At 49.9% G+C, this 16474-nt stretch overlaps 1 protein-coding gene across 1 annotated transcript; it reads left to right on the forward strand.

Moving 5' to 3' along the window:
• The first annotated feature begins 3162 nt into the window (after positions 1 to 3162).
• On the forward strand, positions 3163 to 16124 carry Chit1 (chitinase 1). Its single transcript, XM_052736696.1, has 11 exons — positions 3163 to 3187; positions 4937 to 4951; positions 6967 to 7168; positions 7732 to 7788; positions 8987 to 9152; positions 9343 to 9467; positions 10543 to 10663; positions 12701 to 12886; positions 13899 to 14006; positions 15095 to 15221; positions 15758 to 16124. Exons 1-11 carry the CDS (start codon positions 3163 to 3165, stop codon positions 16000 to 16002), a joined length of 1377 nt encoding a protein of 458 aa, XP_052592656.1. The 3' UTR covers positions 16003 to 16124.
• Positions 16125 to 16474: the final 350 nt, after the last annotated feature.

A 16474-nucleotide genomic window follows, 5' to 3' on the forward strand; every position in this document is an offset into this window, starting at 1 on the left:
TCACTGCTGGTGGGAGTACAAACTGGTGCAGCTACTACAGAAAACAGTGTGGAGTTTCCTCAAAAAGCTAGAAATAGACTCACCACAGGATCCAGCTATACCACTGCTGGGCACATACTCAAAGGACTCTATTTCCTCCTACAGACAGGCTTGCTCACCCATGTTCACTGCAGCTATTCTCACAGTAGCCAAGGAACAACTTAGGTGTCCACCACTGAAGAATGGATCATGAAAGTGTGGTATATTTATACAATGGAATATTATTCAGATGCTAAGAAAAGTGAAATTATAAAATTCTCAGGTAAACGGGTGAGTCTAAATAACAATCATTCTGAGTGAGGAAACCCAGACCCAGAAAGACAAACATCATGCTTTCTCTCACTTGTGAATAAATCTTCATATATGTGTCTTTCGTTTGGAGTAGCCATAGAGGTCAGGAAATTATTAAAAAGGCTATGGGGGCAAGGTGGATTTCAAGGAAGGAGAGCTAAAACACGGTAGCATAGAGCATTAAAGGGGGATAGTAGAAAGGGAAGGGTTAAATGGGGGAGGAAATGGGAGAGCAGGGTAAAGGAGGGAATACAGGGAAGGAAAATTAACTCTAAAGATCTCTTGAAAAAGTCATATGGAAATGACTTTATTGCTGCAGAAATACAGTCATTATTACTGTGAAAGTTTCCATACAAAATTTAAAAGGAGTCCTCCCTATAACAGGGTGAAAAAAAACCCTACTAGACACCACAGATAAAGGAATAAAAAGCCAGAACCAGGAACGCGTTACCTCTTTCAGAGATGTTGGGCAGTAAGGTCCCATAGACCTCCAAACATTACAGGCAACTGCCAAATGCTCTTGGTTACCCTCTGGAACTTGATGGTAAGGCCCTGTTGCTGAAGACACCACACACCTGAGTCGTGGGACATGGACAAATCAAGCTGCTATGGCACTCACCGAGGCTCCATCCCTGCTGGAGAGCTTTCACGGCGTTGGAAGGTGCTATGTATGCTACTGGAGCAGAAAAGCAATCATCCATCATATCCCACTGTAACTCAGGGCTACAAGAACTACTGGCCTTGGAAGACATGCCCACTTGGGCAAAAGAGGCATGGATATCATTAGAGTAAGAAACTTGGATTGAAGGCCTCTTCCATAAGATGAAACCCGTATCTGGTTATCTGGTAGTTTTTGGTGCCAAGAACCTGTGGCTAGAAAGGTCAGAAGCCATAAAAGGGAACTACTACTATTATTCTACTAAATGGACATAGTACTTGTGGTAGTTTGAATGTAACTGGCCCCCGTAATCTCATAGGGAATGGCACTATTCGGAGGTGTGACTTTGATGGAGTGGGTATGACCTTGTTGGAGGAAGTGTGTCACTGTGGCGGTGGGCTTTCAGGTTTCCTATGCTCAGGATATCACCCAGTGTCTCAGTTGACTTCCTGTTGCCGGCAAGATGTAAGACTCTCAGCTATTTCTCCAGCACCACGTCTGAGGATAATGGACTGAACCTCTGAAACTGCAAGTGAGCCACCCCAATTAAACGTTTTCTTTATAAGAGTTGCTGGGGTCATGTGTCTCTTCACAGCAATAAAAACCCTAAGACGGTACTAATCAACTTATAATTATACCCAGAGATTTATGCATCTCTCAACCCTCATCAGAGAAGTTTCTTTCCTCAGTAGTTGGTGATTAACACAGATAACCATAACTGGCAAGATGTAGAGAATAGGAGACTAGAATATTCCGCCCTAAATGGGATATCTATATCACGCTCCCTTTTCCAAAGGCTCAGAGAGGGGAGGTGGGCACAAAGTCCCACCCCTAGCTGAGGAGCTATGGGCAATTAGTAACCATTGGGAGAGGGAGAGTCAGTTTTCTTTGAGGATGTGGTCTCTTTGTGAGTGGTCCATGTTCCAGTGGAAGGCCACACATCCAAGGGTATATGGGCAGCAGAAACGGACTTGATAGAAAAGAGGAAAAAGAGGAAGAGGAGGAGGAGACACAAAATTGGTTAGGTCAGAGGTGAATTTGAGATGAGCTGCGAGGGGCGAGTACCATCAAAATACAGTGTATGAAATTCTCAAAGAACTAATAAAATCGATGCAAAAGAGGGACCAGGATGCATTACACAGATGTACGAAACGCCAAAGAAGATATTTAATAAAAATTCTAAAAAAAAAAAATCCCTACCAGAACCCCAGGCTGTGACCTTGTTTGCAATAAAGGTCTTTGCAGAGGCAAAGAATGAAAGGGTCCTGAGGTGAGACCACACTGGATCGGTGTCCTTAGAGGCAGCAAGGGAGAAGCTACTAGAACGTAGGGAAAGGCCGAGGGCGATGGAGGCAGGCAGAGCAGGAATGTGCTGCCCCAGGATTCAAGTCACCAGAACAAGAAGATGAAAGGAAAGCCCTCTAGAGCCTCTCGAGAAGGCACAGCACTGCCCCACACTCATCTCAGACTGCTTCCTCCAGAACCAAGACAAAATAAGTCCCTGTTGTTTCCAGAGTCTCAGTTCATTACAGAAGCTGTAGGGAGTTATCACTGCACAGGTCTTGACTGTTGCTGAAATCTTAATCGCTATGTATCATCGTGGGTATTTTCTCAATCATGGATAAAACAAATTAGTATCATGTAGAGAGTAAGAATAACACTGTGAAAATAGTTTCTTCGTGAGCCGATCATCTTACAGATGGAGGAACTTAAGTTCAAGAGAGGGCTGTGGAAGACCGGGGAGACCTGATCTAGACCACAGCTGCCCTGGCCCGGGATCCCCTTGTTTTCTCCTGGGCAGCATGAGGCTTGGGGCTGTCCACAGTGTCTGCCAACCCACACAAAGAGCAGAGTCACGCTTGGCCAGCAGGAAGGCTGTGCGCCCTTCTCCTTTCTGCTTTCTGCCTCCCGATTTGGCAATCGCAAAAGTCCACCCTTCACCCTCTGATCGCTCCAGAGAAGCAAGGATTTCGAAAGAACAATGTGTCATGTTTTCTCAACCCAGGCCCCCGAACATCCTAGCCCTCCATTTACCACCCGCAGCCCTTTTCTCTCCTCCCTCGGGCATCTATTTCAACACTCCTGGCCGTGCGGCAGCAGGCCCGTGGGGTAAGAGCAGGGTGAGACCCGTGGAACTGGTGTGCATAGAGCTGACATCTGCCGGAGCCAGCATCATGGTGCGGTTCATGGCCTTGGCAGGTGCGTAGTCTTGGACAGGGAGAGTGGGTTGGGCCTCAGGAGCCACGGTGCATGAGGATGTGCATGGCCTGTGGCTCCCTCATACTGTGCAAGGAAGCAAAAGGGCTCAGGAGCTCTTTGGTTCATTCCACCTGTCCCTGCCTCCTAGCTTGACTACCCTTTTCAGTCCAAGAGTGTTTGTGTTGTAAGGGAGGCGTTCTTCCATAGTCTTTTTCCTGGAAATGCAGTCGGTGAGCCCCTGCGCTGGGTGTCTTTTCCCTCCTGAGTGTTTAGGTCCAAGGAGCAGTCACCTTCCCTAACCTTGTACTGCTTGTCCTCCAAGAAGGCAGCCTGGGGGCCAAGAACACTAGGTGTTTTTACAAAATAAAATATTATTTCATATATTTCTATTATATATTTATAATTTATTTTATTGTGTATGTATGTATGCCTGCATGAGTTTATGTGTACCACATGCATCCAGGTGCCCACAGTGGCCAGAAGAGGACATCAGATCCCTTGAATGGAATTATAGGGGGTTGTGAGCTACCTGATGTGGGTGCTGGGAGTTGAACCCAGGTCCTCTGCAAGAGCAGTAAGGACTCTTAACCACCACCATCTCCCCAGCCTCTTCTGGCAAATTTCATACAGATTTTTCTTTTAAGATTAAAAGGAAAATCTAAAGTCACCAGAAAGGTGGGAACAAATTCTTTGAAGGATCCTGCCAGCCTTAGGTCTTCAAGGCTGCTGGGAACAATCTTAGCCACTGTGGCAAGTGGCAGGAATGTGAATCATTAGGACCAGAGGGACCAGGTGCCAAGCCCATCAGAAGATGGCGTCTCCTGCCCAACCCTTCCAGATGGACTCTTCCTAGCCCTGGAATGGGTTTTCCTCTCATTCCACAGAGATTTTTTTTCCCCTCTGCATACCTCATTTGTCTGCTGTTTTCCCATAATCTTCCTAAATCCACACCACCCTCTAATGCATCCTCGTAGCCAGGAAAACTTCCATCAACTCCTGCTATCAAGCCTGGGTGAAAACAGCCCCTGGCTGTCAGGTCTCGGTGCAGAGATGAACGCTTTCCTCCTGGGTCTCCTCTGGAAGGAGAAAGCTTGGTTTGTATGAAACCAACTTTGTTTGGCCACCTGCGCCCACTCTGCCTCTGCCAGCACGTGGGACCTGGGCCTACGGCACTGAGAATGGCATCCTGACTTCTGCTTCTTCTCTTGGATTATCAGGTGTGACGACTCTGTTGATGGCCCAGTGGGGTAAGTGATACCTGTATCTTAGGCCAGTACTTGCTCCCTCAGCCCATCCCTGTTTCTGTTATACTCCTCCACTCCAGTCACTACACACACATGTGCACACGCACACACACATGCATGCACACACATGCGCGTGCACACACACACACACACCTTGTTTCTGTTATACTCCCCCATTCCAGTCACCACACACACATGCACACACAAAAGCACACATGGACACACACACACACACACACACACACACACACACACACACACACACACACGAGCTCTTGCCAAACCAGAAGCACCAACCCAGGGACCAAGCTGACCCCTTCCAGGCCATAGAAGCAGCCGTGCCCTCCTCTCTTGACTTTCCCAGTGTCGATGAGAAGGTGGAGGAGGAAACAGGGGTGTAAGGACTAATTTCACTCGCAGTGAATTTTCGACACACAGCATCTGCACACTTTCTAGTATGTATCACGGTTTCTATAGTTCTTGCCTTAAACTTTTTCTCCCACAGACTCTGAGCCCAGAGGTAAGGGAAGCTAAGTCCAGCCCTGTGGTTCCAGCCCTGTTGCTCAGTCAGGACATGTGTGCTTGCATTTGCTGATGGGTTTGGAGCTAAGAGAGTCAGAAGGGGGCTCCCACATCAAACAAAAAAGATCTGAGATCTCCCAGGCATTTCAGCAACTCAGACTCCCAGGTCCCTTTCTCATCCCACCTACTTGCTGGGCATCGGTGGTCCAGGGATGCTGGCCTCTCAGGCTCTTGTTCTGAAGATGCTAAGCATACTAGGCTTAGCACTGGGTGCTCATCTCCCCTCTTGGTCGCACAAGAGGGATCAGGCAGGAGCCCATACAAGTAACACACATGGGAGGTAGTGAGGCTAGAAGATTTCTCCGAAAGCTGAATGAAGCCCCAGTTGCCTCCAGCTACATCAGTGTAGCACAATAAGAAGACTTTGTGTGCACTAGGAATTAATGTCTGCAAGCACCCTGAGCAGAACTCACTGTGTCAGTACTCATTTGTGAGCTGACAGCCATAGAGTTATCCTGTGAGACACAGTGTGTGGGCGGATGTCCTCACTCCAAGAGGAGGAAGCTGGATTATATGAGCAGTAGGCTGGCATGCTAGAGGGCATGCTTTCACCTAACCACCATGTTGACTCTGTCGTATAAGATGTGTTTGTAGCATGTGATGCGCAGTGGTGAAATGCAGTTCCACGTGAGCCTCCTGATTCCTTCCTGCGTGGCGCCTGGTGTGTCTTTTCTGGCTTGGTCTCCTCTTTCTTCCTTTTGCTATGAGGAGTTCACGAATCCATGTACACACCCCTCCTCCCAAGCTCCATTCCTGGGTCATTTCTGTCAGAGCTGTTGACTACGCAAAGGTTCCTCTCTTTTGGAGCTGACCATTTGCTCAGGGTTGGGTTCTTCATGGACTAATTTTCACTCACAGTCTCCTTACACCCCTGTTTCCTCCTCCACCTTCTCACCGACACTGGACACACAGAGAGGGACAGTTGGGAGGTTATAAAGAGATCCTGTTGGAAGAAAAGGAAGTCCCAGGGCCTAGATATCAAGCTCACCATTCCACCAAGTCCCTGGTGTAAAATACCGCCTTGTACATTCCAGAGCCGCTCAGGAAGAGGCCCTGAGTCCAGATGGACTAGGACCGAACAGGAGATGGACCCAGAGTTTGTCTTGACTGGTGCAGGATTGAAGACAATTCTTGCTCTCCGATGCCCTGGTCCTGGCTCAGGGCTGCCCTCCAAGGGACCATCAGCACTTGCCCACTGGGCATAGGGCCTCCTCCCCTGCAGCCTTTCACAAGTTATAAAGACACCAGACACAAGCTACCCTTCCTGCATAGTGGAGGCTCTTTACTGGAACCTCAGCCACGACATTGATAAATGTAGGCTCTCTACAAGGAATAACAAATAAATGCAAACTGCTTTAATGGAAGATTAAAGAAACATGAGCCAAGGCCTGTAACTGGAACGGCCTCCCTCTGCTGTTTCAGACATTTGCATTTTAATTGGCATTGTGAAGTATTCCCAGCTGTGTTTTGTAGGTTCCACCTCTCTTCCTTTGGCAAAAGAACATGTCATGTTAACTCCCTTTGGGCCTTGTGATGGGGCTGCCTAGGGCTGCCCTGGGTTTCAGGCCCTGGAGCAGATAGTCCCTGGCCAGAGGGACCTGGACTCTGAGCCTTAGTTGTCAAGGGGTCAGGAGACCAGGATTCAAACACCCTGCTCTACCCTCATGCTGACTGAGAAGTCTCCCAAGCTCATGAACCTCAGTTTGCACAGGGTGAATCGAGTTTGGTAATCAGGGTTCTGCCGCTGACAGGTGGTCTGTGGCCCCATGACCAACCTATGTAAATGCTTTCCTAACTGTGAGGTACTAGTCCAAACAAAAGCAAGCTCTATTTCCTTCAGCCCTGAGCCTAGGTATATGAGACACTCATGGGCATTGTCTACCTGGGGCAGAGACCACCCTTTCCCAGGGACTTTTCTGACAGACATTCTTTATTCCTTCCCTTACTGGTCAGGCTCTGCTGCAAAACTGGTCTGCTACTTCACGAACTGGGCCCAGTACCGTCCGGGGGCAGCTCAATTCTTACCCAGGGATGTAGACCCCAACCTGTGTACCCACCTCATCTATGCCTTTGCTGGAATGGACAATCACCAGCTCAGCTCTGTGGAGTGGAACGACAAGCTTCTCTACCAGGAGCTGAACGGCCTAAAGAAGATGTGAGCCAAAGGGTAAGGGGAGGGGGGAGGGGGGAGGGAGTGGACAGATTGCCCCTCCCCCCACCCAGAAACCTCGTCATCATTGCAACCCTGCCATTGACCTGCTGTGTTGCTGTGTGGTTCTGAGCAGGTCACATGCCCCCTGGCCCCTCTCTGCTTACCTGTGCTTATACAGAAGAGATAGGGGTAGATGAGAGAAGTGTAAAGGGCCCTTCTGGTTTAAACCTAAATAAGATTGGGATTGCAGAACTGTTTCCTACTCTGAGGAATTCCCTTCCTCTTGGGCATGCTCTTAACATGTATCCATCTTCAGCTACCTTACAAAGCCCCTCTGAGGACTCTGGTCACTTACTTCCTGAGTTCCCTGTGTATGTGCCTCTCTGTGGTGCTGCCCCAGTTAGACACAGGGTCCTCTGTGTCACACCCGTCTACCTCAGTGGACTCAGCGCAGCCTGTGTGCACAGCGGCATGCTCAGGCCTGTTCCTACTGTTGCTCCCACCTAAACTCTCATTAATCCTCTAAGCTGGTGAGGTACAGCCTTGCACATCTCTTCTCTTTTCAGGAACCCCAAGCTGAAGACTTTGTTAGCCATCGGGGGCTGGACCTTTGGTACCCAGAAGTGAGTGGACCTGGACAAGTGGGTGGCAGAACCTTCTGATGGGAATGTGGCACACTAGCAAGCAGAGCCCTCCTCAGGGAAAGTAGGCTGGGCCAAAGCATGACAAGGGGCGGGGTCCTGGACCACAGGGCTTTCCCCTCTGGTTCTAGGCACCTCATCAGGACGGCAGTGGTGCAGGCTTGGCGCCAGGTTGCCATAGATCCAGTCTTATCAGAAGACCAGAATCTGAAACAGCGGAGAGTTCTGACCGCTCCAGCCTCAGTCTCCTCCTCCATGAAGTGGGGGAAGAGGGGACCAGGGGTCCCAAACAGCATGCAGTGTGTTTTCTGAGTGCTGAACGGGATATCTTGTCAGTGACATTGAGCCTGGCTGCCAAATTATTGTCCACTTCTGTAATATTTTCTTATTTATGAAAATAATAAAGCTAGAAATCTCCTAAAAAATCTAGGATATACAGTTCCCAAAGCTTTATATAGTTAAAAAATATTTTTGGACTATGAGACCTTTTGAGAATCTAATGAATGCTATGACTCAACTTCCCAAAATAACACATTTTTTTTATTAACATTGTTACGGTTTTTAGCTTGGTATTCTCAGAGACATGGACTGAAGAATTAACACCATTAATTTAATTGAGCTAAAAGTTAATAAAAATAGAATCAAAAATTCTTTGGGGGTCTACCAAAGAGGGAAGATGAGGGAAAGGTGTCCCTGGGGCCAATGTGGAATTCAGACCATCTCTGGACAGCGCAAAGGCTAATAAGCCCAGCACACAGTCCTCCACTTCATCTGCCAGGGAGCTCAAGCAGGGGGTCCCCAGGTTCCCAGATCCTTGTTGGTCTCACCGCTTGCCCCCTAACTGCTCCACAAGCATCTGTACGTTATCTCCCAATCTCATGGAGAGCAGGGGTCGGGGTAGTTCTGATTGACAGTGAGACAGTTCCAGGGGCTTCAAGGAGCTTGGGGCAGCCCTGGTGACATTGACTTTAGGGGTTAGAAAGCACTTTTTTTGTTCCTTTCCTTAACTAGGCCCCTAACCTGTCAGCAAATATCCCAGCATCCTCGGGGCAGCCATCTTAGAGGCCTTCCTGGTGTAAACACAAGATTGGGGTCCCAAGTATTTTTTTACTCGTCCGTGAGCAAGACAGTGGCCTCTGGTCTAGCCCAGTCAGGTCACACCCCTTCCATCATTTCACAGGTTCACAGATATGGTGGCCACGGCCAGCAACAGGCAGACCTTCGTCAACTCAGCCATAAGGTTCCTGCGCACTCATGGTTTTGATGGCCTTGACCTTGACTGGGAGTACCCAGGAAGCCGTGGAAGCCCAGCAGTAGACAAAGAGAGATTCACGGCCTTGCTACAAGTATGGCTGGGTGATTCTAGAGTCACCCAGTCTGCCAAGTGACTCAGGGTGGTGGCCCTATAGCATTTGAGTGCTGCTCTGTCCCCAGGGCCAGCAGCTTCAGACCCCGGAGTGTGAACATCTATGGGTGGGGGGGGTGGGGGGTCCTGCTAGCTCCTGCCTCTGCCTTCATTCTGAATTCCTCCCACAGGACTTGGCCACGGCCTTCCAGGAGGAAGCCCAGACCTCAGGGAAGGAACGGCTCCTTCTGACGGCACCTGTGCCAGCTGGGCGAGACCACGTGGATGCTGGCTATGAGGTGGACAAGATGGCTCTGTGAGTCTCGGGCCGTCTGCTTAAACCCCATGTCCTCCAAGGCTGGAGAGGCCCAGGGTGGTTGAGCTTCCCAGAAATGGAGCCGATCTTTGCCTCCAAGATGTGGCTTTCACCCAGGTGGTGGTGGTAGTGGCACATGCCTTTAATCCCAGCACTCAGGAGGCAGAGGCAGGCGGATCTCTGAGTTCGAGGCCAGCCTGATCTACAGAGAGAGTTCCAGGACAGCCAGGGGTACACAGAGAAATCCTGTCTTGAAAAAACAAACTAACAACAACAACCAAAAAAAAAAAAAAAGATGTGGCTTTCAGATGCTACCAGGTGTCTGAGAAGTCTGTTTTCTGCTGCTCTATTATTACAGATCTTTTATGCAGGGGTGGGGGCGGGGTTGTTCTTTTCTTCCTTGGGAACTCACTGTTAAAGAACACTGTTGGGGCAGGGAGGGAGAGCAAAGCCCTTAAGCATCTCCAAGAATATGGGAGGTCACATGTTAGCTCCATGGTGTGGTCTGTGGAGCTGCAGCCTCTACAACACTTAAGAGCTAGTGTGGTGATGTGCGTGCGCCTTTATTCCCAGCACTCAGGAGGTAGAGGCAGATGGGTCTCTATGAGTCTAAAACCATCCTGCTCTACACAGTAAGTTCCAGGCCAGCTACATAGAGAGATTGTGTGTGTGTGTGTGTGTGTGTGTGTGTGTGTGTGTGTGTATGGGTGAGGGGACATTAGAAATGCAGCCTGCTGAGCAAACACTTACATTTTAGTGAGATTCTCAGGGGACTTGTGTAATAAAAGCTTGGGAAACACTGAGCTAGATTGCTTCCAAAATGGCAAAATCAAACCAGCTTTCTTGCACAGAACAGGAAGCACCTCAGGGTGCAGAAGGGATGATAAGTAGGGGGAGGCCACCAAAGACAATGGCCAACCCCGCAGCGCGAATGAGACCGCTCTAAGGGCGAGGGATGGAGAATGTGATGAACGGAGCCAGAAGTGAGCCTACCATCCCTACGCTGCCTCCCCCCACACACCCCGAGGGAAGCACCTCCCACCCATGTTCTCACCTCCTCCTATGCCTCTGGCAGGAGCTTGGATTTCGTCAGCCTTATGGCCTATGACTTCCACGGCTCCTGGGAAAAGACCACAGGACACAACAGCCCCCTCTTCAAAAGGCAAGAGAGTGAAGCAGCCACTGGGCTCAACGTGGTAAGCGGTCAGCGGTTGAGACAGAGGTCCTCCGTCCAGCAGGACCTGCTCAGTGGCCTCACTGAACCCCGGGCCCCTAATGGAAAAGCCAGCGAGACACCAGGGCTTCCCTGTTCTCTTTGCTTCTCTCTTTATTCTGTCCTGCTCTCCAGAGGGCAAAGCCTCTCCTCTCCGCAGCGTGTTAGATAACAGAGCAAGTCACTTCAATGACATCAGACACGCAGGGGACCAATGGGGAGGCCTCCGTGGAACTTGACTCTCCTCCAGCCAATGTGGCTCCCTCGTGTTTCACATCCTCATCCCTTGTCCAAGGTTGATAACACCGATGAGAGTGTCACTCATGGAGGAACTACCCAGCCTCAGAACAGGGCAGGCTGGCCTTAGACTGCAGTGGGGTTTTCCTTCCCAACTCTTTCTCCTGAGAAGTCTGGATACTTTCCATAAGCCCAGTCTATGCTTAGAAGGCAAGAATAGCTGGATCATTTCTCTTTCTTAAGACAACCACCACCATGCCCTCTACATTAGAATGCCGCTTGCTTTTGGTGTGCTGTATCTCTGGGTTGGCTGGAGTGGGCCATTTTTCTCTCTCTCTGACTCTTTCACAAAGTTCCTCCTGTGGGCTGGAGAGTCACATCGGGCCTGACTGCTCACCTCATCTGGCAAACAGCGTGGGTTTTCAAGGAAGCTAAGTTGTTCAGTCAAGTGGGAGACACAAGCTGACTGGCACGTGGGGAGGAAGCCCCACAGCCTGGTGTTCTCTGGGCTGGAAAAGGAGGTCTTTCCCTTTGACCGCGGGTCTTCTGTTTGCTGCACTGTGTCTGAGGATTACTTCGGGCCAGAGGAGTCTCTCTCTCTCTCTCTCTCTCTCTCTCTCTCTCTCTCTCTCTCTCTGAGACAGGGTTTCTCTGTGTAGCTAGCTTTACGCCTTTCCTGGAACTCACTTTGGAGACCAGGCTGGCCTCGAACTCACAGAGCCTGGCTCTGCCTCCCGAGTGCTGGGATTAAAGGCATGCGCCTCCACCGCCCAGCTCAGAGGAGTCTCTTGTTCAAACATATTTTTTTTGTTTTTGTTTTTTCGAGACAGGGTTTCTCTGTGTAGCTTTGCGCCTTTCCTGGAACTCGCTTTGGAGACCAGGCTGGCCTCGAACTCACAGAGATCCGCCTGCCTCTGCCTCCCAAGTGCTGGGATTAAAGGCGTGTGCCACCACACCTGGTTCAAACATATTTTTTTAAAAAAGCGCCATTCAAGTTGGCAGGGGACCCGAGTTTTTCTCTCAGAAAGCTGGGGTTTGATCATGGGTGAATTCTTCAACCAACAAAAAGAAATCAATGCAGTGAAACTGTCCTTTACCCGAGAGGTCTAGACTCACCTCGAGGAAAACATGCCACAGTCTAGGCCTGAAGGATGACTCATCATCTTTCAGTACTTACTCAGTATGATGAGATTAAAAGTCTCTTCCAGCCATAGGCCTAGGATTACACACCAAGGACCATATGACTGTGGAAAGGCCTTCTTCAGAGGTGGGTGGTTAAACCCTGGGCATGCAGACCCAAGGCCCCGATCTTGTTCTCAGGTGAATCTTATAACTATAATAAGCTAACAGAAAATGCTCACAACTGCTCGCATCTGCTAGGTTCCTATACACGGCCAGCCCTTGAATCGAATGGCTGTTTGTATTAGTTTTATTCTAAACACTTTGCTGAGTGAGGCAGGAATTTCTGTCTGCATTCTGCAGGGATGTAGTCCAAGCCTCTAGGACAGAGCCTGGCACACAATAGACTGTGGGTGACTGTTTGTTCTGAAATGGTTGCCTGGTTCCAAAGCCCCGAATCTGACTTTTGGACTTTGCAGCTTCTCTCATAGGGGTTAGGAGTCTAAGGTGGGATTGAAAGAAGATGGGCATGATGGGATGCTTATGAAGAGCCTTGGGTGCAGCACAGGAGACCCCCTTCCCACCCCATTCTCTCTAGAACCCCATTCTCAGGCAATCAGAACTAAGGTAAAGGCAGATTAACCAGGCCCTCCTTCTCTACCAGGATGCTGCTGTGCAGCTCTGGCTACAGAAGGGGATGCCTGCCAGCAAACTGATCCTCGGCATGCCCACCTATGGACGCTCCTTCACCCTGGCCTCCTCATCAGACAACAGAGTTGGGGCCCCAGCCACAGGGCCTGGTGCTCCAGGTCCCTATACAAGGGAAGGAGGGATACTGGCTTACTTTGAGGTAAGAGGGCCTTTAGCTATACTGAGAATGGTGGAGGGCCAGGGGTTCCTGGGAGGTGAGAGGACTTCTCCTGTAATTGCTGAGTAAAGGTGGTAAGCATGGAGAATTCTGGCCAAGGGTACTCCATTCTACCCTGGCCATCTTGTGTAGATCCTTAAGCTCAGGTAACTGAACTCTAAATCCACAGTTCTAGGTTACTCCACAGAACCTACTATGTTCTCTGCTTCCTCAGATGGGAATTTCTCAACCTCTGGTCTCCTCTTGGCATGAGGGGGCAGGTACTGTTAATCCCAAAGATTTGAGGAGAAAGACCACTGACCCAAACAATCACAGCCGAATTACTTAAAGAAAGCTTCTTTAAAATTTGTGTACACAGGCTGCCTTCCCCTAAGGCAGGATTCAAAAGGTCAGCATTAGATCTGGGGAAGATAAGGTTTTTATAGCTCAGGGGTAGAAGGGTTTCCAAATGGGGGATTTGTCCGGCAAATAGGTGGGGTTATAGGAGCAGAACTTAAACATAACAAGTTAGTCATAATGACCTCCTGAAACAAAGTGATTGCAGGTGGTCATAACAAGGTGGTCATAACAACCTTTTTGAAACAAAGACATGGTTGCCATTTCCTGAAACAGGCAATACAGAACCGTGTGTAGTTAAGGTTACAGGTGGGGCATAGTCAAATCCTTGAGAAATGGAAATTTTTTTTTTTTTTTTTTTTTTTTTTTGGTTTTTCGAGACAGGGTTTCTCTGTGTAGCTTTGCGCCTCTCCTGGATCTCGCGCTGTAGACCAGGCTGGCCTCGAACTCACAGAGATCCACCTGGCTCTGCCTCCCGAGTGCTGGGATTAAAGGCGTGCGCCACCACCGCCCGGCTGAGAAATGGAAATTTTATCATAAACAGTAATGTACCCAGTTTGTCTTAAAAGATGGCTTTTAAGCCTAAGGTGGAGGCAGGCCTGTTTATCAGTACCTGCTAGTGTTCTTCTTCCTCCCTAATACAGCTCTGTTCCTACAGGTCTGCTCCTGGAAAGGAAAACACAGAATCGAGGACCAGAAGGTGCCCTATGTCTTCCAAGACAACCAGTGGGTGGGATTTGATGACATGGAAAGCTTCAGAGCTAAGGTGAGGTCCAGCCCTACTGGGAGGGGGCGGCCCCTGGCAGATCAAAGGCCTGTCAATAACACCCGCACTCCAGCTCTCTTCATGGATGAATGTTCCTGTGCTCCAACATTTCCCCCTCTTCATGTGACAGTATTTTGAACATTTATCACCTATTGATGAAGAAGAGGCACAATGAAGGCTGGGGATGTAGCTCAGTGGTAGAGTGCTTGCCTGGCATGTACAAGGCCTAGGGTTCAGTCCCCAGTACAGAGAAACAGGTATGCATACTCACTCAGAGTGAGATAGAGATAGAGAGAGAGAGAGAGAGAGAGAGAGAGAGAGAGAGAGAGAGAGAGAGAGAGATTTCTCTACATAAGTAGTCCTCTTGACAAGATCTGTATTTTACCAAAATACTAACTGTATAGGCACAAGGAAAGAAGAAATACGTGTGGTGGGTGGGACATGTGATTTTATCCAGTCTGTTGGCCAGATTTGGAGCATATTCATGTCATTGACTTCCTTACAGGACCCCTTCATCCTGCCCAATATGGGTTCCTTTATGTGTTTCCTCTTGCTGGAAGAGATCCTCAGCTCCTGAAGAGACAGAGCTACATTTTTTTTGTCAGCAGGCCTCATGGGACAGACAGTGACGGGGGCTTTCAGAAATGCCGATGAAGCGCCCCGTGGGAATCTCCAAAGTGTAGATGCTGTTCAAGGAGATGGGAGGAAGGAGTGTGGAGGAAGTGTACTTGAGGCAAGTCCTAACGCCTAGAACGTAGTCATATAGGGAGGAAACTGTAAGCAGACAGGGTGGAGAAGGCAGAGATGGACCCTGAGAACAGAGTGAGGCTAGTAATAGGTCCAAACCACCCTAACCGTTAGCTCTCGGACCCACTCCACATCGTGGTGCCCCGAATATCTCTGAGGGAACACAGCCACGGTATGTTTCCTCAGGAATCCTGAGGGTGAAGAAGAAATGAAGATATGAAGACAAAGCTTGCTTCAGAACTTTCAGGAAGCTGAGACCTGATTCCCTGCAGTAACTGAGCCTATCACAACCAGTAGGTAATACTTTGGTCACCTACATCTGCCCATCCCCCCACCCCCAGGTCAGCTATCTGAAACAGAAGGGGCTGGGAGGGGCCATGGTCTGGGCCCTGGACTTGGACGACTTCACAGGCTCCTTCTGCAACCAGGGCCAGTACCCTCTCATCCGGACACTGTGGCGGGAACTGAGTGAGTAAGGGGGCAGGGGACCAGAGGCTAAACTCAGAGAGTGGGGTGCACACCCACCCCTCTCATAAGTCTTTCTTAGGAGGAAACACCTGTGCCCCAATACTGTGATTTCTCAAATTCCATGCACCCCAGGAGCTAAGGAAACTGTTGAAACGATGCGCTTTCACACTCCTTTCCTGTCTCTTATTGGCAATACGTGCCAGAGTGTGGTAACAGGGATTCCCTCCAAAGGTCTCGGCCTGGGGACAGCTGTTTGCTCTTACCAAGAAGAAAGCCGGCCCTCACCCTGATGTGTGGGACCCCCTAGGTGCCCTTCACCAGTGTATGGCTAACACAGCTGGTATATGGTCGTCAGCTGCCTACTACCGTGTAGCCCAGGTTGTCTTCCAGGCAGTGCCGAGCTGTAGCTGTGCCTGCGGTCTGGATGTGGTGTGTGGAGAGCTGGGCTTCTGCCTCCAGCTGCTGCTGCTGTGTTGTTGGCCTGTGGTTTGGAATCTGTGGGGCCAGGATCGGTCGTGTCTTCCTTGTCTTCCTAGATCTTCCCTCCGTGCCTCCAAGAAGCCCAGAACAGGAAGCATCTGGACCACACCAGCCTCCCGAGCCAGAGCAGGGACCCAGCCCGGGCGTAGATACCTTCTGCCAAGGCAAAGCTGACGGGCTCTACCCCAACCCTGGAGAAAAATCCAGTTACTACAGCTGTGCAGGGGGGCGGCGGTTCCAGCAGAGCTGTCCGCCGGGCTTGGTGTTCAGTGACTCTTGCAAGTGCTGTACCTGGAGTTGAGTCCCTGGAACCCCGTCCACTCCAGCCTGAGGCCAGGCCTGGGAGTTCCCCAACAGCCTGCCTCTGCTTTCCCTGGGGGCTGCAGGCTTCTCCGTTCGTTCAGTGACCCGGCCTCTGCTCAGCTTCCTGGCTTCCTTTTTGTCTCTTCTGGGCTGCCCCTTTACCTGCAAAATAAACTTTAGTTTTCACCCCCGATGCAGTAACTCAAAGAGGCTAAGGCGTGCTGTTGATTCAGAAACTTCTCGAAGGGACCAAGAGAAGAGGGTGTTAAGCGGCAGGCAAAGGTCAGAGCCAGAAGGTCCATCCGGGGTGTGCCAGGCCCCATGAAAGTCTCACCCCACTGAGTCCACGTGCCAGCATACAGGCGGCAGCTTACAGGGCGTGGCCAGGCTGCGCACATCCACTGGTCCTTGTTTCGGGAGCCTTTGGGGAAAGATGCTTAACCTCTGCTAGAAAGTTATTTCCCCAACGG

This window comes from Peromyscus californicus, unplaced genomic scaffold (assembly GCF_007827085.1).
Source record: "Peromyscus californicus insignis strain IS unplaced genomic scaffold, ASM782708v3 Scaffold_14__1_contigs__length_90479793_seg_2, whole genome shotgun sequence".
NCBI classification, from domain to species: domain Eukaryota; kingdom Metazoa; phylum Chordata; class Mammalia; order Rodentia; family Cricetidae; genus Peromyscus; species Peromyscus californicus.